We start from the raw sequence: 23529 nt of genomic DNA, 5'->3' as shown, positions 1-23529 counted from the left end.
CAATAGGCAAGTCCAAGAGGATTTTGATTTCTCAACTCTTCTGTCACCTCCAAAGCCATTCTCCACCCGGGCTTCTCTGTCTCGGGTATTGGCATTCTCATTCACTCGTGGCTCAGGCCAAAGAGATTCTGTGCCCCTCCTCCCCACCCCCCGACTTCTAATCTGTCAACAAGCCCCATTGGCTGCTTTCTAAAATAGATTCTGTATCCAACTACTTTCCCCACCTTCCTCTTCCCTACAAAGCAGCCTTATCCAAGCCAGCCACCTCTCGTTTGGACTCCTGTGGTAGCTTTCTTACTGGTCTTTCTGCTTTCGTGGGTGCCTGTCAATCTCCCGCCCCCCCCCGCCCCCCCCCCAAGTTACAGCGAAGACCATGACTTTAAAAAGATCACTCAGGCGTCAGAGTGATTTTTTAAAAAAATGCATAGGAGAACATGTCATCCCCAGCTGAAAACTGTCCAGTGAGTTTGTATTAGTGTTAGAATAGAACCCAGGGGGTGGGAGGGATGGGGTGGCTGGGTGATAGACACTGGGGAGGGTATGAGCTATGGTGAGTGCTGTGAATTGTGCAGGACTGTTGAATCACAGTTCTGTACCTCTGAAGCAAATAATGCAATATATGTTAAGAAAAAAAAGAAGATAGCAGGAGGGGAAGAATGAAGGGGAGTAAATCGGAGGGGGAGACGAACCATGAGAGATGATGGACTCTGAAAAACAAACAGGGTTCTAGAGGGGAGGAGGGTAGGGGGATGGGTTAGCCTGGTGGTGGGTATTAAAGAGGGCACGTTCTGCATGGAGCACTGGGTGTTATGCACAAACGATGAATCATGGAACACCACATCAAAAACTAATGATGTAATGTATGGTGATTAACATAACAATAAAAAATAAAAAAAAAAGAATAGAACCCAGCTTCCTGACCCCCACCTTCCTCACTGACTTCATCTCCTCTACTCCCCCCCTTTCTCACTAAGCATCTGCTGCCTCCCTGCCCTCCTGAGACGGGTCAAACCTGTTCATGCATCCAGGCCTTTCCATCTACTGTTTACTCTTCCTGGGGCACTCTCTGCATGTGGCTTCTTTATAATCATCCGGGTCTCTGCTCAGATGTCATTACCTTAGAGGAGCTCTCCCTCCCGTCCTTGCACAAATAATCTCCATCTCCACCCCATCCGTCTCTAGCCACGTATACTGTTTGAATTTCATCACAGAACCTGTTGTCAGAACTTGCAGCATTTTTTAATGTACTTGTTTATTTTCTTTCTCCCCTCCTAAAATAGCTCCTCAAAGGCAGAGATGTAAAGACAGTGCTGCCACATAGCACAAGCCTTGAGTGGCCCCCGGGTATTATTGGTGTTGAGGGGATGCCTGGTTAGTGAAGAAAGACTTTCAGAGGAAAGGAATTCACCACCTTTTGGGCTGGAAAGAGAAGTAATGTTCAATTGGGCATTCCTTCCTCTGGTGACTTCTTCAAATGAAAAGCTGTTTAGTTTCCTGCTCTTCGGTCCTTGTGTTTTGGATGGTTTGCATTGTGGATTCAAATTAGTATATCATGTTTTTTGAGTTGGGGAGAAGAGTTTCTTCCTGAGGAGACACTTACTTCTACCTTGTTTTGTAGGCTCAATAGAGCCCCAGTAGCTCAAGTGCCCTGTGCTCATGGCCACCAGGGGACACTGTGGAGCTGTTTAAATCCATTGAGACCCTTAGCTAAGCTCGGAGACAATGGCTGCATATTTTCCAACTCTACCCTACTTTAAAGAACTTGAAATTTTATTTTTTCATATTTTTTAAAAGATTTTATTTATTTATTTGACAGAGGCACAACGAGAGAGGGAACACAAGCAGGGGGAATGGGAGAGGGAGAAGCAGGCTTCCCATCAAGCAGGGAGCCCGATGTGGCTCAATCCCAGGACCCTGGAATCATGACCTGAGCTGAAGGCAGAGGCTTAATGACTGAGCCACCCAGGCGCCCCAAGAATTTGAAACTTTTTAAAAAGTGTGTGAAAATTCAAGTTGTTACAATCTTCTAAAGGGGTAAAAACCAACCAAACAAACAAAAAGCCACCCAAGCCCTCTTTTTCATAAAAGGGGAGAAAAAAGAGCCTTTCATGTTGATATGAAGAGAGGTATGCCTGATTGCCTAAGATGTGGCTTTGTTTCAGTAAAATCGTGAACTTTTGAATTTTACCAGAAATGTGAGGCAAGGGATTTGGGTCTGGAAAACGCAGCACCTGACTTCCCAGAAGAAAAGTGAGTGGAATTTCCCTCCCTCATGTCTTACATTAAACTAAATCTTACTGATGGGAACAGGATGAAGACAAGTGCTTTAAATATGTCGCTGACCTCAGAGGAGGGCGCAAGTTCTAGGCATGTTGAAGGACAGAGGCAAGTGTCCCAGTGAGAACTGGAGAGCGAGGGTGAGACCAGATCCTCTCGCGGAGTCTCTGCCTCGGGGCTGACAAGCTTCCTCAGATAGAGCCCAGTGAGCTGAATTCTTCAGAAGAGCTCCACCATTTATATTCCCTTCAGGACAGGATGAAGAGCAAACTTCCATCCTCCGTGTAGATACAGAGTCAGAAGGGCTTTCCCACGTCAGCTATGCTATTTTTTAGCCAAGTCAGAAAGCTGTAGGCAAAACTATCTTACCATAGGGAGTGAGAGAAAGCCAGGGAGGGGAAACTGGGGGGAGAGAGAGAGAGAGAGGAAGAGAGAGAGACAGCAAATGTGCACGGAAATGTCAAGCTAAAACCACTGGTGCACCCAACACTGTGATCATTTGAGGTTGACTATTACAGAATCAAGAATGCCAGGGGCGCCTGGTGGCTCAGTCGGTTAAGTGTCTGCCTTCACTTCAGGTCATGATCCCAGGGTCCTGGGATTGAGCCCCACGTCGGGTTCCCTGCTCAGTGGGGAACCTGCTTCTCCCTCTACGTCTGCCCCTCTGCTTGTGCTCTCTTTCAGATAAATAAATTAAATTAAAAAAAGAATCAAGAATGCCGGAGGAGAAGAGGGAAGAAAAAATGTCAAGGAAACCATTCCTTCCCAAGTTTGCCTTCAGTACCAAGCCTGGCAACTTATATGGGGAATTTCCCATCTCTTCCTGCATTCATGAGAAGAAAAAGAGAATGTACTTTTTCAGATGTTCAGCAAAGCAATTGAAAACACACATGTGTGTCCCAAGCATTATCAGACTGCCCCCTTCATGGAGGGTAGGTCCAGTGGAGGGAGCTCTGATTCCACCTGCAGAACGAGGAGCCAGAGCCCCTGCCTCCTCTCCATGACTATTGGGTGCCCCCAGGAAGGACTGTGCGGGACCAAGTCTGCTGAGTTCTTCTGCAGAAGGAGTTCTTCTTCTGTGGTTGGCGACCCACAGACCATCCAAAGCTGGTGCACCCGTGTCCTCTGAGAACCCTATCTCCTTAGGCTGTTCCAGTGTACCACATGTATTCCTGCTGGGCCCCCTGGTTCCCAGGGGCTGAAGCTGCAGGAGAGGTCAGGAGAGGGACTGGCCTTCACCCCGCTGTTTCCCTCTTGTCCGGACTCTCTCAAAATCTTTCATGGACACAAGTGTTTTGACATCTGGATATCTAATGTTAGATCAGGCCAGACGGGAGCGCACATGCCCTTCCATTCCTCCGGGGGCCATCGATTGCTCTCATCCCCAGCAATCTCACAACTACTTTCTAGCTGCAAATCCAACCCCAAACCCCCAAGTGAATGGCTATGTGGGGATGGATATCTCCCAGCTCCCCTCCCTGAAAGCATCCACATGCAGGTCTAGGCCCCATGGAGACATAGATGATACACCACAGAGGAAAATAGGCTGCATATTATTATTTTCTTCTATTAGTGTTAGCTTTTACAAAATATGAATGGGAACGTTTTTTTACCTCATAAGCCTAAAAACCAGAGTTTCTGTGTGTGATAGAAGTGTGGGAAGGGCATACTGTGACATAACATTTTAATCCAGCAAATATTTATTGACTTGCTATGCACAAAGACCTGTGCTAAGTGCTGAAGAGGGGATTAAAGGTGAAAATATTGTTCCTTTTCCCTGGAAGGCTAAGTCTCATAACTTCATTGATAGGGGAGATGAAGCCAGCCATGCTACCATTTTTTCTATTGCTGTCAATTCCAACTGATCACGTCTTCAGCATGTAGCGTGGTCTATGTGGGGAGGTGCCAAGGATTAGGAGAGAACCATCACAGTGTCTTTATGTGTATTTATTTGTGTGGGTTAATTCCTTGCATTTACTTTAAGTTTATAGTATAAAGTTGGGACCTTTGCTAGTTTTGGTGCAGATATATAATTTTCTATTTTTGGTTCTCTTTGTTCATTTTGGTATGTTTTGGGAGGATTTTAACACATTTTCACTTATATTACCTCCTTTCTCTTATTGATTTTGATAGTTTGCCTACATGAATGATATTAATCTTTTGTTATACATATTATAATCCCCCATACTATTTACTGTTTGGTTTTCTTGTCAATATACTTTTTAACATTTAGACATTTTAAGTTTTCATGTAATCAATTCTATTGATGCTTTTTTAGTTTCTGCCTCTGATCATGCCAAGAAAAGCCTTCTCTGCCCTGAAATTAGATCAGTTCTTTTTTTTCTTAAGGATTTTATTTATTTGACAGAGAGAGACACAGCAAGAGAGGGAACACAAGCAGGGGGAGTGGGAGAGGGAGAAGCAGGTTTCCCGCTGAGCAGGGAACCTGATGCGGGGCTCGATCCCAGGACTCTGGGACTGTGACCCGAGCCGAAGGCAGACGCTTAACGACTGAGCCACCCAGGCGCCCCAGATCAATTCTTATTCTTTAATATTTTCTAATGCTGCTGCTGCTTCTTTTTTTGTTAGCTCTGCGCCCAGTGTGGGGTTTGAATTCACAACCCCAAGATCAAGAGTCACATACTCTACCGACTGAGCCAGCCAGGTGGCCCTTTAATGCTTCTTAATAGTTTTGCTTTTCACCTTTAAACGTAGACCCACTTGGAATGCATCTTGATACATGGTATAAAGCTAAATTTACACGGTCATTTTTTCCCCTAAATGATAAGCCAGTTTCCCGCCACGTTTGGAAAGACTGTCCATGTCATACACTATATTCTCATTTATTTGTTTGGGTCTCTTTCTAGACTGTCTAGCTTCTTCCATTGTTTTGCCTGTCCTATGCCTGCACCTCACTCTTTCAATTATTATGATTTTATACTATATATAATATTTTGTAGGGCACGTTCTCCTTCATTGCTTTTCTCCTTACTCTGCAAGGTTTTCTCACGTGGTAGCCCTTCTGTTTTCCTTTGTCGTTTGCTTCACATAGAGGATGGATATTGTCGACACCTTGGAATGGTAATGAGGTTCTCCCTTCTGGGTCCTCCCCCACCTTACATACCCAGGGTGGAAGAATTACACTCTCCAGCTCAGACGAGACCCGATTCTGGACTTGAGTCTGATCTAGTTTAAATCAGTAATGAGGCTCATGGAAAGGAGAGAACACATCTGCCCAGGACACCAGTTTGGGGGATGGGGAATAGCATTCTGGAAACATGGCTGGAAATTAAGGTTATTTAACCTTCAAATGTAGCTAAGAACGAGCCTGATGAAGTTCAGGCTTTGACATTAGAGAGAAAAAGTCTCCTGTTTAAAAACCAAGGTGGGGAAGGTCTCAGAGCAGAAAGCAGTCTGGAAGTCACATGGTGATAGTATCAGCTGGATGGCAGAAACTAGCAACAAGGGCGGGGGGGGGCGGGGGGGGTGCTTCCTGCTCCCTCCGTGGGCCCGCCTTCTGCAAGCCCAGCAAGCACTTTGTTCTGCTTTGTCCGAGGGCGATGAGAAAGGGGGGGGGGAGGGGCCTTAAAAGGTTAGCCAAGAGATTAGAAGAACTAGAATTATTAATCTCAGAGAAGAGCAAACAATTTAAAAGAGGCCGAGGAGGGTTCTCACACACAGAGTGAACAGTAAATCTCCCTTGGGGCTGAAAACAGGAAGTATGTGATAAAAACCACTTACTCTGTGGTGACAGCAAAACATCACAAATGAAAGGGCATTTCCCTGTTCGCGTGAAGGGCTGAGGGCAGAACTTCTCAAACTAGAAGGGGCACACTCCCCTGGGGGACCTGGTCGGGGTTTTTCAAATCTCAGCCCCCTCTCCCCTTCACTCCCGCAGGAAGCTTGCAGCTGTCTTCCTCAGGGGTGTCAGATCCAGAATCTCTTGGAAATGAGGTAGACCTTCAACACCTTTTGTGAGACCTCGGCTGTAAGCAGGGGCCGTTTCAGGCCACCTTGAGGGTCCCCGGCAATCCCACAGGCTTACAGAAACCAGAATTTATGTGACCATATCTGGGTGACTTTGGAAGAAGTTCTAGACTTGGCAGTGTTTTATACAAGTTACTGGGGGCTCTCAGTGGCTCCGAGTGTCTCTTCCATCTGCCCCCTCTTCTCCATTCTCGGTCCTTCACTTGCTTCAGACCTCAGGCACTGCTTACCTAGGGTCTTGGACAACCTGTACTTTTGCTCTTTTCCAGTTCATCCTCCAACCAGCTGTCTAAATTGCATTTCTAAAATCCACATCTGCTAACACTCTGTAAATGACTTCTTGTTTCCAGGACCCCCAATCTGACCTATCCCCACACCTCCTCCTTGGTTGTGTGCCTGTCCCAGGCCGGGACTCCGCCTTCCAGCATCCCTGAACTCCTGCAGGGTTGCGGTTCTGTCTCTGCCCGCTCTCCTACCACCTGCCCCTGGGTACATGCATTTCAGCATTCGATGGTCTCTCCACCCCCTGCCCTTGGTCAGGTGTTCTTCCTCTGCACGCCGACAATGCCCCGTGTACGACTTTATCGTAGCTCTAAGTGCCATGTGTTTACGAAACTGTCTCCACTGTGAGACTTCGAACTCCTGGAAAGCAGAAACTGTGTCTTCCATGGCTGTTTCTCCCAGCCTCCCAGGATGCATGGTGTATAAAGGTGGCTAACAAAAGGGTTGGTAGGTGATGTATAATTAACATATTCGATAGAGCTTTTTTATGGAAGAATAATTGACGTACAAATTGTATTAGCTTTAGGTATATGACATGATAATTTGATATTTATATACATTATGAAATGGTCACCACAATAACTCCAGTTACCATCTGTCACCATGCAGAGTTGTTAGAATATTATTGGCTGTATTCCCTATGCTGTACATTACATTCCCATATCTTACTTATTTTGTAACTGGAAGATTTTAACTCTTAATCTCTTTCTCTTATTTTGTCCACTCCAACCCCCTACCCTCTGGCAACCATCATATTTGATAGTGCTTTAAAAAACTATCTAGGGACGCCTGGGTGGCTCAGTTGGTTAAGCTTCTGCCTTCAGCTCAGGTCATGCCTGAGGCCCACATCAGGCTCCTTGCTCAGCAGGGAACCTGCTTCTTCCTCTGCCTGCCACTCCCCTTGCTTGTGCGCTCTCACTAACAAATAAATAAAATCTTTTTTAAAAATTAAAAAAAATTAAAAACTAGGCGGTTAGGGGCGCCTGGGTGGTTCAGTCGGTTAAGTGTCCGACTCTTGATTGCGGCTCAAGGTCATGATCTCAGGGTCGTGAAATCGAGCCCTGCATTGGGCTCCGCACTGGGCATGGAGCCACTTAAGATTCTCTCTTCCTCTCCCTCTGTCCCTACCCCCCCCACAAAAAAACCCACAAACAATATAGGAAGGTATAAGTTTTTATTTATTATAATTTGGTTTGGGAATTTCTACCCCAAGTCTATTTTCTTATTTTATTTTTTTAAAGATTTTTATTTATTTATTTGAGAGAGAGAGAATGAGTGGAGGGAGAGGGACAAGCAGACTCCCCACTGGGCAGGGAGCCAGATGCGGGGCTCAATCCCAGGACTCTGGGATCATGACATGAGCTGAAGGCAGACGCCTAACCAATTGAGCCACCCAGGTGCCCACCAAGGTTATTTTCTAATTGGATAAATAAACTCTTGAGTGTTTATCTTGGCCTCCTAGTCCTTAATTTCACTGTAACAGATTTTAAGGCCAGGGTTGGGGGGGCACTCATGTTTTTTTATTTTTTATTTTTTAATTTAATTTAAATTCAACTAACATATAGTGTATTATTAGTTTCAGAGGTAGAGCTCAGCTATTCATCAGTCTTATATAATACCTGGGAGAGGCATTCATATTTTATTCTTTGTCTTTTTCTCTTCCTTTCTCCCTCTATAAATCTCATTCACTTCATAGCAATGTTGAGAAGATTATATGGGATGAGGCCTGTGCAGGACACAGCTAGTGCATTTCATTAGTGCCTAGTGCATCTGAGCTGAGGTATCCACAAGGCAGAATGCTGCAGTCATACTATGAACGTAACTACCAGTTAGATACTAGAACGCTGGTGTCAGCCGATATAGTCCCCTCCCAGTAGAAGGTCCTTTTGGGATATCTAGTTGCTGGGGAGAACAAAATGAGGACAGAATGCTCTGTGACTGGAAAGGATCTAGAAGTCAGAAATGCTGGTCTTCCCCACCAAATAGGAACCTGTCCAGCAAGTTAACTGTCAGGCCCGCTGTGTGCACCCTCTGTCAGCACTGGGAATTCACTTTAAAAAAAATTTTTTTTTTATTGTGGATTTAAAATATACAACATAGAATGTACCATTTTAACCATTTTCTGGCACAAAATTTATTGGCATTAAGTCCATTCACAATGCTGTAAACCCTCACCACTGTATTTCTAGAACCTTTTCATCACCCCAAACAGAATCTCCGTTGATCATTAAGCAACTAACTCCCCTTGCCTACCCACCGCTCTGTCCTCAGCAACCTTTAATCTACTTCTGTGTCTATGAATTTGTCTGTTCCAGATGTTGCATAGAAGAGGGATCATCCTTCTAAGTCTGGCTCATTTCATGTAGCATAATGTTTTCAAGATTCATCCATGTGGTAGCAGGTGTCAGAAAACACTCATCGCTTTTTACATTAAAACTTTCCCTTCGATGGCTCCCCGATGACCACTTTTGTCATGCTTCCACTCATTCCAATCACACCCTTTTCCTCTTTTCCGCTTGTTTCCAGAGCCTCCCCTTCCGGAAGTAGACTTTGTCACAGTGCATGGGGGGCCTCTACCACGTCTGAGACTGAGGAAAGCCAAGGAGAAAAATGGACCTATCAGGTGGGTAGTGGCCCCTTTTCCGTGGTTGCCCAGTGGTCCTCATGGAGAGTCTTGGAAACTTTGGTTTGATCGAGGAGGGGACTTCCTAGGTGCTGCACTTGAATAGTTGGGGCAGTGCAATCAGGGCCTCTTGTTTTTGATTCCTTGGCCACAGATTGGGCCTTGAGTTCCAACCAGCATCCTTCCAAATGAATAGAGAGACTTCTAAGGAGCCAGAGACAGGCATTTGGGCAGCTTAGCTCAAAAAATGAAATCCCTTCCTTTGGTCACCGGCCGGACAAGCATTGACTGTGTGTGATGTGGAAGGTGTTAATCCTTTGCACTCACCTCTTCATGTACGTCTCTCAGTGATGGTGGACCAGGAGCATCATTTCATTTAAAGATGATCTTTGGGTGTGTGTAGTCGATCTGAAAGGGTCATTTGGATAATTCTCTTAATTTGTTCACACATTGAGTTATAGGCAAGACGCTGCGTAGCTAATGACTGCTTCTGGGATTCCAGATGGTATTAGGATGGAATTAATTCACCTGACTTGGAGAACTACATTGTGTTCCATTAAGCATTTTATTTACAGGGTCATGCTTGGATTAGGAAGCAGAATTAACCCCCCACCTTTTTTTTAAAAAGGAAGATAGAGGTTCCCCTGGAGAGATAAGCACCTTGCTCACAGGAATAAGGCAAGGACATGGCAATAGCCTTGCCATCCTTGAACTAACCTTTGTTGCCTTATGTCATTCTTGACCTGTTAGTCTAATGACCCTTCAGTACATTCAAGGTGAAAATAAATGTGAGATATTATAAAATTATAAAAAAGAAAGTCTGGATAAATATCTGTGTGTCTCTTTTTTGTTTGTTTGTTTAATTTTAAGTAGGCTCCGTGCCCAGTGTGGAGCCCCAGTGTGGGGCTTGAACTCATGACCCTGAGATCAAGACCCGAGCTGAGATCGAGTCAGACACTTAACCGACTGAGTCACCCAGGTGCCTCTGTGTGTCTCTTTATAATGAAACTTAGGCTTTTCCTGTCTTTCCATTAGTTTAAGTGCAGTAAGTTCTCAAAGGTCTTTCCAGGCATTGCCTACATTGTTCTGTTTCTTGATTCCTGATGAGTTACTGGAAGGCACTGCCATTCTGTTGCTATGAGGAGAACAGAAGTTATGATATCACTGCCTGAGAGAATTTGCAAGAGCAAATGTAGTATGTAGGCCAATAATTAGATAAGGCAAAAAGAAAAGGCAAATGACAGTCTATCCTTGTGGCTAATGTGCCCTCCAGTGCCTCCAAAACAGGAAGTGGAGATCTGTGAGTCATTCCAGGGAGGGTGGCAGTGAGAAAGAGGGGAGAAGTCTTTCCAGAACAGTCACGTTACAAACAGCCACAACTGCTTCCCTAACGTCATCAGGGTTAATTACCAACAGGCAAGTGGAGCAGTTTCCTCTCTCTGACTACCTGGTTTGAGCGGGGGGAGCAGCTTTGCCAGTGTGGGAGACAGGCCTAAGTCTGCTTTCTGCATTGTTTGGTGGGGGGGGGCCAGTGGCGTGGGGCACATGGTGGAACGGGGCCTTGGGAGCAAGGCTCCCCTCCTTAGCTTGGTGATCTTGAGTGAATGATGCAGCCTGTTCCTGGGGTCTCTTAATGCTAGTGTCTCCCACACTTGCCAACTTAGAGAAATAATCTGGGTTGCCCTAGCAGCAGTACAAATTCTCAGACTCAGCTCCTGGAGATTTCGATTCAGTAGGTCTGGGATGGGGGCTGGAAATTTGTATAATTATCAAGCAACTCAGGTGATTATGATCATGCTAACTGGGGAGACTGCTTTATGCCCCATGAATGGTGCCTCTAATGTCCAGAACCAAAGGTGAGCCTTGAGGTTGCACTTGAATGCCACCATCTACATGGAAAGTCAAGTTGGATTGGAAGAGGAGCTTGAGGACAGCATGGAGCTTCTGCACCCTTTATTCTCTTACCTGCAGCCATGATTCATAGGGATGTCTTCAAGTCGCCAGGAAAGTGTGCTGTTACAAGCGTTCCCCTGTAGGCAGTGGATGCTTCATAGATGTTTACTGGTGCTGGTGGCAGCAACTCACCGCCCTGCAGGCTTTACCTTGTACCTTGTGTAGAAAGCTCTTTGCTGGAAGGTGAGCCCAGACTTTGTGGAAATCAGGGCCCCGAAGACACATAGGATGTTTGGGATGGAGGCTTTTCCAAGTCCCAGACCTACTGTGGTGGAGGGCTCCCTTTCCTTAACCTAGTGACTCATGGACTTTTAGGAGGCAGGAGATGGGGCATTAGGAATGTGGAACAGGAAGTGTACATTTGCTAGTAAAATAGATTATGTGGCCTCATGGCTTGGAAATTATCCTAATCATCTTTGGTACCAATGCGTGTTTTTCCTCTTTACGGAAACGTCAACTCAAGAAACATTAGTGGGGAGTCAGTCACAGCCAAAGAACTGGGTAAGGATTTGCAAGGATACAGGAGTAAGTCATTTAAATCCCTGCTGTCAGGCCTGATAGAGAAAGCAGATGTTCAGACATGTGCTATCCTAGAGGCAGGAGAGAAGGAAGGCGGGGAGGGGTTGAAAAAGGAAGCATGATTCATTGTTGGTGTGTTTTTATTCTTACACCTCCTTTCACTGACAGGTTTTGTATTTGGTGGGATAAACAATAACAAAACACGTACAAAAGGAAGCTTGCTGGCTAGTGTGATCCTCTGTCCACAGTGGGGGAACAGTTTCACAATGTACACATGACATTTTACCCTTCTGCCTATTTCAGGACATGGTCAGTCTAGATTAACGCACAGTGACTTGGCACTCCTCATTTATTTCACATGAACTCTGGTATCTGTGAACTGGAGGGAATGCAGATCACATGAGTTCCGTTTCAGCTTACCATGTGATTGGAGCCTTTTTGCAGACTTAGTACATTAATGCTTGTAGGCAGGCAGCCTCCATGTGACTGCTAAACCCTTTCCCCTGCTGGGTTTCATTTGCCCACGTGGAAACCGCTGATGAGATCAGCTGTGTGGCATGCACACTCAGGGCAGCCATACATGTAACAACCTCTCGCAGCTCAAGAGGGTTTACTTGGCATCCATCTGCGGCGGGAACTTGAGATCCCTCACATCGTGTCATGGGGCATTAGCACTATAGGTCCAAACTGGAATTCCCTAAATGTGGGCGCTGTCAGACTGTAAATCCCCCTGGGGGCAAGGACTTTTTCTTGTCCAGGGATGTATCTCCAGTGCCCAGAAAAGTGTTTCTCTCATAGCAGGTGCTCAATACATATGAATAATTGAATGAACGACTCCCCCAAGCAGGGGTCTGATAGACATTTTCTTTTTTCTTTTTTCCAGTTCATATCAGGTGTTAGTGTTTCCCCTGGCCCTCCAAAGCACATTTTTTTGTGATTCTGAAGGGACCACCTCATTCTTTAGCAACACTTCTGACGCTGAGGGATATGTGGCTGCAGAACTACTGGCCAGAGATGTTCCAGATGATGCCACGGAGATATCTATTGGAGACAGGCTGTACTATGGGAAATACTATAATGCACCTTTGAAGAAAGGGAATGATTACTGCATTATATTACGAATCACAAGTGAATGGAATAAGGTATACTTCTTTTAAAAATTTGTGAATTCTCTATTTTCTTCTTCGCGTGAAATGTCAGTATTTGAACATTTGTTTCCCTGTTATTTGGGATGGACACTGCATGTACGAGCCATAAAAATGTGTCGAATACTTTGCCTGTATAAATGATGGGCAGGTGAGACCTTTAAGGAGGTTGATGGTCTGAACTTCCTGCGGGACCGGGTGGGATCTGTGCTTGGACTGACCTCGTTTTGGTTCTTCCTCTTAAGCTTCACAAATCCCCTCATCCTAATGCCCTGCTGAAGCCTGAGTTGAAGAGGAACATCTGGATTTCTTTGTCACTTCCCTGTGCTCCTGCCAGGCTGCTGCCTCCCCTCACCCTCTCGGAACAGGAAGGCGAGGCAGATGAATGTCAGCGCTGCCCTATTTTCTGCTTCCTTGACTTCCTTGGCCACCCCCACCTCTCCTCATCCTTGGAAAGCCTGCGTTATTCCAGTGGTGGTTCTTTCATGAGACATAGAACTATAGATTCATTGCATAATGAGTAAATACAGTGAGCTGGACAAGCAGAATAGCAAGAGCAGAATCAGTGAGTCAGGGGTGAAAGATCTGGAAGAACCATTGTGATGGTTGCCCCAGGAGAACTCAAAGTGTGATATAAATTCATATAGATTGGTAATGGAAACTAGAAGAAAATTATACTAATAGAAACAGCTCTTGACTGATGAATTGGAGCCATTTTGAGAGTAAGTTTCATTATTTCGTTAGTTAGTTAGTTATTTTGAGCCCAGCACAGGGCTTGAACTCACAACCCTGAAGTCAAGATCTGAGCTGAGATCAATAGTCAGACCCTTAACTGACTGAGCCAGCCAGGTGCCCCCATCCCATATTTAAACCTGACACACACTCTGTTAGATTCTGTATAGCACACAAGTCTAATGTGCCATTATCGTACATGATAGTAAATCAGTGCTTACTTTTAAGAATATGTACAAGTAGCAAAGAGATTTGGTAGTGTTTTGTGACAATAACGTAGGAATTAAGAATTGGCAGGCTAAAGCCCAGAATATATTTCCCTGAACTTATTTACAAGGTGTTTATGACTCAGACAGGGACTTCTCGCTAGAAGCTTACGTGGAGATCCTGCCTTGGCGTTTCTAGCCGCAGATATAGCACTAGCAGTACCATATGAGTACGGTGTAGGGAGGGCACAGAGAGCTAATCTCCCCGATTGAGCCTTCAGTCTAAGAGGTACATGGGTACACACGGGCTGCCATAACAAAATACCCTAGGCTGGGTGGCCTCAACCACAGAAATGTATTTCTCACAGCTTTGGAAACTGGAAGTCCCAGCTTAAGGTAGCAGTTGACTTGGTTCCTTGGTAAGGCCCTCTTCCTGGCTTTCAGACAGCGGCCTTCTTGCTGTGTCCTCACATGGTAGAAAGTGTGCAACCCAGCTCTGGTCAATCTTCTTCATCTTATATGGACACTAATCCTATCATGGAGTCCCCACCCTCATGACCTCATCTGAATCTAATTACTTTCCAAAGGCCCTACTCCCAGGTACCATCATATTGGGGGCTAGGTCTTCAATATATGAACTTTGGGCGACCCAAACATTCAATCCATAACACAGATAATTGAGAGGTTAAGATACGAATCCTAGTTTATAGGAAACTTTTCTATGATGTCATGGATACCTCTTTTTCATATAGCTTCACAGAACTCGTCTTTGGGAGGCTAAGGAGGCGAAAGGGTTCGGAAAAAATTTATATTGGGACTTGCATTTTTCAGTTGCAATTACTTCCCCTATGGGTTTCCAATCTATTAGTGTTACAGTCATATTAAAATTAGTAGTGAACTATTTATTTTTCTTTTTTGAACAGTTTTATGGACATACAATTAACATACCGTATTAATCACCCATTTAAAGTATATAATTTATAGCATAAGGAATATAGTTAATGATATGGTGATAGTGATATAATGGGACTGATGGTAGTTACATTTGTGGTGAACATAGCATCTTTTATAAACTTGTCAAATGACTAAGTTGTACACCTGAAACTAATGTAATGTTGCATGTCAACTATACCCATATAAAAAATTTTTTTAAGAATAGAAGTGGTTTTTTAAGAATAAAAGTGGGGCACCTAGGTGGCTCAGTCATTAAGTGTCTGCCTTCAGCTCAGGTCATGATCCCAGGGTCCTGGGATCGAGCCCCGCATCTGGTTCCCTGCTCAGCGGGAAGCCTGCTTCTCCCTCTACCACTCCCCCTACTTGTGTTCCCTCTCTCTCTGTCTCTCTGTCAAATAAATAAATACAATCTTTAAAAAAAAAGTAATAAATTCAAGACTTTAAAAAAAAGACTAAAAATGGTTAAGATGAAGAAAATAAAATAAAAAATGAAGTATACAATTCAGTGGTTTTTAGTGTATTCACAAGGTGGTAGAACCATTACCACCATTTAATTCCAGAACATTTAGTAGTGGTTTATTTTTATTCTTATTTTTTTTTATTTTTTAAGATTTTTATGTATTTGAGAGAGAGAGAATGAGAGAGAGCATGAGAGGGGGGAGGGTCAGAAGGAGAAGCAGACTCCCTGCTGAGCAGGGACCTCCCCCCCCCCCCCCCCGATGCGGGACTCGATCCGGGGACTCCAGGATCATGACCTGAGCCGAAGGCAGTCACTTAACCAACTGAGCCACCAAGAGGCCCAGTAGTGGTTTATTTTTAATATTTATTTTTAATGGTAAAATACATATAACAAAATTTACCATATAAACAATTTTAGGTGTACAGTTTATTAGCGTTAAGTACATTTACATTGTTATGCATCCAGTCTCCTGAATTCTTTTCATCTTGGCAAACTGAAACAGTATACCCATTGAGCAGTGCCTCTCTCCTTCCTGCCTCCCCCAAACCCTGGCGACTACTTTTCTGCTTTCTGTCTCCATGAATTTGACTACTCCAGGTACCTCATATAAGAAGAATCAGACATTATTTGTCTTCTTTTGATTATCTTATTTCACTTAGCCTCATGTCCTCAAAGTTAACCCATGGTGTAGCATTGTGTCAGAATTTCTTCCTTTTTAGATATTCTACTATGTGTATGTATACACCACATTTTGTTTAACCATTCCTCCGTGGATGGACACTTGGGTTGCTTCCATCTTTGGGCTATTTTGAATAAGGCTGCAATGAACATGGGTGTCCAGATTTCTCTTTTGAGTCCCTGATCTCAGTTCTTTGGGTCATTTACAGTTGGATAATTCTCTTCGTATGTTTTTTTCTGCGAACTCTCCCAATTTTTATTTTTATTTATTTATTTATTTAAATTTTTGGTTATGTTAATCACCATACGTTACATCATTAGTTTTGGATGTAGTGTTCCATGATTCATTGTTTGTGCATAACACCCAGTGCTCCATGCAGAACATGCCCTCTTTAATACCCATCACCAGGCTAACCCATCCCCGCACCCCCCTCCCCTCTAGAACCCTCAGTTTGTTTTTCAGAGTCCATCGTCTTTCATGGTTCGTCTCCCCCTCCGATTTCCCCCCCTTCATTCTTCCCCTCCTGCTATCTTCTTCTTCTTTTTTGTTTTCTTAACATATATTGCGTTATTTGTTTCACATTTGTGATTCAATAGTCTTGCACAATTCACAGCACTCGCCATAGCACATACCCTCCCCAATGTCTATCACCCAGCCACCCCATCCCTCCCACCCCCCGACCACTCTAGCAACCCTCAGTTTGTTTCCTGAGATTAAGAATTCCTCATATCAGTGAGGTCATATGATACATGTCTTTCTCTGATTGACTTATTTCACTCAGCATAACACCCTCCAGTTCCATCCATGTCGTTGCAAATGGTAAGATCTCATTCCTTTTGATGGCTGCATAATATTCCATTGTGTATATATACCACATCTTCTTTATCCATTCATCTGTTGATGGACATCTTGGCTCTTTCCACAGTTTGGCTATTGTGGACATTGCTGCTATAAACATTGGGGTGCACGTACCCCTTCGGATCCCTACATTTGTATATTTGTGGTAAATACCCAGTAATGCAATTGCTGGATCGTAGGGAAGCTCTATTTTCAACTGTTTGAGGAACCTCCATACTGTTTTCCAGAGTGGTTGCACCAGCTTGCATTCCCACCAACAGTGTAGGAGGGTTCCCCTTTCTCCGCATCCCTGCCAACATCTGTCGTTTCCTGACTTGCTAATTTTAGCCATTCTGACTGGTGTGAGGTGGTATCTCATGGAGGTTTTGATTTGGATTTCCCTGATGCCGAGCAATGGTGAGCACTTTTTCATGTGTCTGTTGGCCATTTGGATGTCTTCTTTGGAAAAATGTCTGTTCATGTCTTCTGCCCATTTCTTGATTGGATTATTTGTTCTTTGGGTGTTGAGTTTGATAAGTTCTTTATAGATTTTGGATACTAGCCCTTTTCCTGATATGTCATTTGCAAATATCTTCTCCCATTCTGTCGGTTGTTTTTTGGTTTTGTGGACTGTTTCTTTTGCTGTGCAAAAGCTTTTTATCTTGATGAAATCCCAATAGTTCATGTTTGCCCTTGCTTCCCTTGCCTTTGGTGATGTTTCTGGGAAGAAGTTGCTGCGGCTGAGGTCGAAGAGGTTGCTGCCTGTGTTCTCTTTAGAATTTTGATGGACTCCTGTCTCACGTTTAGGTCTTTCAACCATTTGGAGTCTATTTTTGTGTGTGGTGTAAGGAAATGGTCCAGTTTCATTCTTCTGCATGTGGCTGTCCAATTTTCCCAACACCATTTGTTGAAGAGACTGTCTTTTTGCCATTGGGCATTCTTTCCTGCTTTGTCAAAGATGAGTTGACCATAGAGTTGAGGGTCCATTTCTGGGCTCTCTATTCTGTTCCATTGATCTATGTGTCTGTTTTTGTGCCAGTACCATACTGTCTTGATGATGACAGTTTTGTAATGGAGCTGAAAGTCCGGAATTGTGATGCCGCCAGCTTTGCTTTTCTTTTTCAACATTCCTCTGGCTATTCGGGATCTCTTCTGGTTCCATACAAATTTTAGGATTATTTGTTCCATTTCTTTGAAAAAAGTGGATGGTATTTTGATGGGCATTGCACTGAATGTGTAGATTGCTCTAGGTAGCACTGACATCTTCACAATGTTTGTTCTTCCAATCCATGAACATGGAACGTTTTTCCATTTCTTTGTGTCTTCCTCAATTTCTTTCATGAGTATTTTATAGTTTTCTGAGTACAGATCCTTTGCCTCTTTGGTTAAATTCATTCCTAGGTATTTTATGGTTTGGGGTGCAATTTCTTCGTATTTTTTTTAAGAACTGCCACACTATTTTCCACAGCAGCAGCACCATATTACATTCTCACCACAGTGCATAAGGGTTCCATTTTCTCCACATCCTTCCCAAGACCTGCTGTTTTCTGTGTTGATAATGGGCCTCCTAATGGATGTGAGACGGTAACTCATTGTGGTTTTGGCTTCCATTTCTCTAATGATTAGCGATGTTGAGCATCTTTTCATGTGCTTTTGGCAACTTGTATATCCTCTTTGGGGAAATGGTTTTTCAAGTCCTTTGCCCATTTTCAAATTGAGTTATTTATTTCTTTGTTCTTGGGTATTAGGAGTTCTCTATATATTCTGGATATTAATCCCTTATGAGATTTACAATGTGCAGATATTTTGTTCCATTCCATGGGTTGCCTTTTTTACTCTCTCGATAAGTGTCCTTTGATGTACAAAGTTCTTAGTATTTTTTAACGTTCCAACTTTCTTTGTTTTTTAATTCCAGTATAATTAACATACAGTGTTATATTAGTTTCAAGTGTACAATATAGTGATTTAACAATTCTATATATTACTCAGTGCTCTTCACGGTAAGTGTGCTCATGATCCCCTTCATTTATTTCACTTATCCCCCCACCCACCTCCCCTCTGGCAGCCTTCAGTTTGTTCTCTATATTTAAGAGTCTGGGTTTTTTTGTTTGTTTGTTTGTTTGACTCTTTTTAAAATTTGTTTCTTAAATTTCACATATAACTGAAGTCATATGGTATTTGTCTTTCTCTGACTGACTTATTTCACTTAGTGTTATACCCTCCAGGTCCATCCATGTCGTTGCAAATGGCAAGATGTCATTCTTTTTATGGCTGAGTAATATTCTGTTGTGTATATATATACCCCACATCTTCTCTATCCATGGACACATGAGTTGCTTCCCTATCTTGGCTATTGTAAATAATGCTGCAGTAAACATAGGGGTGCATGTATCTTTTCAATTCAGTGTTTTCCTCTTCTTTGGGTAAATACCCAGTAGTGACATTACTGGTTAGTTCTATTTTTAATTTTTTGAGGACCCTCCATACTGTTCTCCACAATGGCCACTCCACTGCAGTTTGCGTCCCACTAACAATGCATGACTGTTCTTTTTTCTTCACATCCTCAAAAGTTCTTAATTTTGATGAAGTCTAGTTTGTCTCTCTCTCTCTCTTTTTTTTTTCCCTGCCCATGCATTTGATGTCATATCCAAGAAATCGTTGCTAAATCCAATTTGCTGAAGCTTTTTCTCTATGTTTTCTTCTGTTCTGGGTCTTAGGTTTGGATCTGATCCATTTTGAGTTAATTATGTGGTGTTAGGTCAGGGTCCCACTTCATCCTTTTGCATGTGGATATCTAGTTTTCCCAGCACCATTTGCTGAAAAAATTTCCTTTTCTCTTGGCTACCCTTGTCGAAAATTATTTGACATATGCAAGAGTTTATCTCTGGACTCTCTATACTACTGTATTGGTCTGTATGTCTCTCTTTATGCCAGCACCACATTGTTGTGATTACTTTAGCTTTGTAGTAAAATTTGACACCAGGAAGTTTGTTTTCCAATTCTCCCAGTTTGTTTTTCCTTCTGTGTATCTGTCCAAGTAAATAGCATCACCATGCTCCCAGTTGCTAAGACAAATCAAGGAATAATTCTTGTCTCCTCCCTCTTTATCTTCTTGTCTAGTGCACCATCAAATTCTGTCAATTCTGTCACCTTCATTCTGTGTAAAATCATCCTTTCCTCTCCTTCTTCATTAATGATGTTTAGCCTTTAACATCTCTTGCCTGGACATCAATTTTCTAACTCATCTTCCTGTCTCTTATTCTGTCTCTTTGCTCCATACAACTGCCAGAATGAGTTTCATAAAGTGTAAATCTGGTCATGACACTCTATTTTAATGAGCTTCCTTCTTCACCTGGCCCCACCAATTTCTCTCCTTTAATACACTCAGTTCCCTAGTACCTGCCCTACTACTTGAGGTCCCTTTCACTGGTTATTCTTGCCTATGATTTTTCTACTAGATGCCCTTGATGCACTTAGCATCAAGGCAAAATTTAGTCACATTCAAGAGCTTATGGCCATTTCAAGCTTTCACCAGCATTTTTCAGTGTAAAATATATTTTTTTAATTTTTAATAAAACCAGACTACCCAAGGTTGTCACTTGAAAGAGAATCTTCTTTTGAAGTTGGAGGGATCTTTCTCTGACCCCTGCTATTTAGTTTCCTCTGGGGAACATTTTGCTGAGTAACCCCAGTGTTCCTAACAGACAAATATGCATGGAATAACTGGAGGAGAAGGAAAGAAGGTATCTCATTCCAATGAGTTTGTGGGTCTTGGCCAGATAAGTATCATCTAGACCAGTGAAGTATTATTATTTACCAAGGCTTCCCATAGCCTTGCCTATCACATGCGTCACGTCACTGTCACATCCCTGTCACATGGATGGGACCTCAGAATATTTTTCAACATCATTTGTAGGCAGTTAGTGCCAGTTGCTCAGAGCTGGCAAGGAGAATGAAACTCATTGCCATTTATTTCTGCTGTTTACCCATAGTGTGTGCTTTCTGAGATCTTTTGAAAAGCTACAGAACTAATCCGTAGGGTCACTTCTGTCCCTGCTACCCATGCTAGTCCCTCCAATACTTAGTGATCACATGGCTCAATTATAAGATGTTAGAGCTAGATGAGGGTATTTTAATCCAAATTAAGAGAAAAAAAACCCACTAAAGTTTTTGGGCTAAAACATATTGTTTAAACTGATGTTCTGTGCTGCTTCATTAAATGTGTTGCTGCATTTCTCTTCATAGGTGAGAAGATGCTCCTGTGCAGTTTGGGCTCAAGTGAAAGGTAAAACCATTTTCTGCCTAAGCATCCTGTCTTTTTTTCTCCTGTCCGGTCTGCAGCATCAAGTTTATGTTAATGAGATTTCTTTTTTAGTTGTCACAGGTGACCGAAACCCATCTCATACTAGTTTAAGCAAAAAGCCATAGCTGAAAAGGATGAGGGGTGGGGAGCTTATGGACCTAGCCCCAGAGGGGCATCACCAGGATTCCAGGAACTGACAACTTGGGACTTGACACCATGAGTTGGACACTCTGTCTTTGTCTCTGCTTTCTGTTTCTGAGTTGGCTTCATTTTCTTCTACAATAAACCATGTGATGGAGAGGGATGGGCACCAGCTGCCCAGTTTAGCAACTTCAGTGGGAACAGAAGATTTTTCAATTCAGGGAAAGAATCTTTCCTCCTAGATTAAGTGACCGTCCGTGGGATGACTAGTACCCCTCCTACGGTACTATATATAGGCACTACAAACAGCTTACCTTGGATTTTGGGCTTACTCATATGACTGGTTGAGGGCAGATCAGTGTGATTGACAGACACACCAGGACTGCACTGAGAGGCGGACATGATCCCCATCAGGAAAAGAAGCACAGAAAAACATGTTGGCAGACCAATACAAAGAGCCACAACAGTCCACTATTTTCAGCCATTTAACTGCTTAGCATGTGCACACACATATGTGTATACTTTTTAAAAAAAGATTTTGCTTATTTATTTTAGAGAGAGGGAGAGAGCAAGAGAGAGAGAGTGCAGGGGTGGAGAGGGGCGGAGGGAGAGGGAGAGAGAGTCCTAAGCAGACTCCATGCTGAGCTGGGAGCCTGATGTGGGACTCCATCCCATGACCCCAAGATCACAACCCCAGACGAAACCAAGAGTCGGGTGCCCAACTGCACCACCCATGCGCCCCCACATAAACTTTTAGGAAAAACACCCTCCATTATGGAAGAATTATCCTCTGTACAACCAAAAGTGGAACTCGATTGGAAGACAACCCAAAAATGGGTCTGTTACTGCATCCAGCTCCAAGCCCAGGATTCCTGGCGACAGTCCATTGCTCTTGATCCAATGCAGGTGGACTTCTCATGATCCACTAGCAGTCGGTGACTAAATGCCAAATGTAAACATTCCCAAACCACAGTCTGTAACATGAAAGGGGGAACTGGACAAGCACAACAAGCACTTTCTTTTAGAAAGGCAGAAAAGATAAAGTGCGGTGCAGCGGACAGGGGGTCCAGAACAATGACCACATCCTGCTGGCTGGGCAAAGCAAGCATCTCCTGGCTGGCAGCAGAGTGAGTCACTTGGTCACTTAGTTGGGCTGCCTCAGTCTTTTCCTGGGAAAGTACCCTGGCCCTTTCCTCTAAAGCTGTCTGTGCATGAGATGCAGCAGGGAGGAGCTCTACTGAGTGCTCGACAGCCTCAAACTTCCTTACCCTGGGCAGCTGTCCAGGTGGGAGAGCTGCCTCAGGGATTGAGCAATCGCAGCTCTGTGTCTGCCAGACGTGGGATTTCCCTGGCAGTACGTTTCTTTCAACCAACAGGCAGCCAGCCAGCCAGTGGATTTGATTCCCAGGGATTCCGTGAGTTTGTAGCTAATACCAGAAATCTTGTCAAGTTTATGACCCCTGAATCTGGACCTTTTCTTTGTGGTTTATGAGTCCTAGCAACAGCCTGAGGAATTTTGCTATTAGCTTGGAGCATCAGTTTAACCCCTTACATCCTGCCCCTCACCTCAGAGCAGCAAGAGACAATAGGCTGGGGTGGTAAGGAAGTGCCCATATAACGCTGCTTCCAGAAGGATCCCAGCAAAGGGCACTTTACAGTGAGGGATCTGTTACCTTGTCAGTAGAGGGTGCTTAGCAGGAAATGATTGGGAGGGACCTAGAGAATTAGGCTTCCTTCATTTGTCTGCTTATCTTCTAATCTTATTTCCCATCTTTTTATCTCTGCTTACACCAACTTCCATAAGAGCGGAGGACATGGCTTTTCTACTGGGCAAGGCGCATTACCTGACCATCAGCCATCTTGGATTGTGGTTGCCAGGCGGCAAGGGTCTCCCCCACCCCACCCCTCCACTTTCATGAGATATAATTTACATAACATTGAGGTTAATTTGTGCAGTGTGATGATTTGATTTGTACTGCGAAATAATGACCTAAATAAGGTTAGTTAACACCTCCATCACCTCACAAATTACCGTGTATATATTTGTGTATGTGTGAACATTTAAGATCTACTCTCCTAGCAACTTTCAGTCATATAATACAGTATTGATAATTATAGTTACCATGTTGCACATTAGATCCCCAGTACTTAATTTATTTTATAACTGGAAGTTTGTACCCTTTGGCCAACATTTCCCCACTTCTCTCCACCCCCCAGGCCCTGGCAACTACCATTCTCTCTGTTTCTATATAGAATTCAGCCTTTTTAGATTCCTTGTATAACTATGATCATATAGTATTTGTCTCTCTCTGTCTGACTTATTTTACTTAGCATAATTAGTGAGGGTCTCCCTTCACAGAGATGTATGCTCTTACACTAATGCGTGCAGATAGGCCTAGCTTCCTGTCTTGAAATTTAAGTGAAGACCACA

The 23529-nt window shown here is 43.6% G+C and overlaps 1 protein-coding gene across 1 annotated transcript in view; it reads left to right on the top strand.

The window, feature by feature from the left end:
* SUSD1 (sushi domain containing 1) overlaps window positions 1-23529 on the top strand; it is a 128221-nt gene that overhangs the window by 97008 nt on the left and 7684 nt on the right. The window contains exons 16-18 of the mRNA XM_088018819.1: window positions 9073-9169; window positions 12525-12783; window positions 20900-20939. Coding sequence (XP_087874945.1) covers window positions 9073-9169; window positions 12525-12783; window positions 20900-20939 — 396 coding nt within the window. The remainder of the gene's footprint in view (window positions 1-9072; window positions 9170-12524; window positions 12784-20899; window positions 20940-23529) is intronic.

Source organism: Eumetopias jubatus, unplaced genomic scaffold (assembly GCF_037043125.1).
Source record: "Eumetopias jubatus isolate StellerSeaLion01/CBP00866 unplaced genomic scaffold, mEumJub1_p1.0 scaffold_15, whole genome shotgun sequence".
Taxonomy (NCBI): Eukaryota; Metazoa; Chordata; class Mammalia; order Carnivora; family Otariidae; genus Eumetopias; species Eumetopias jubatus.
This window is presented reverse-complemented; position numbering and strand designations above follow the sequence as displayed.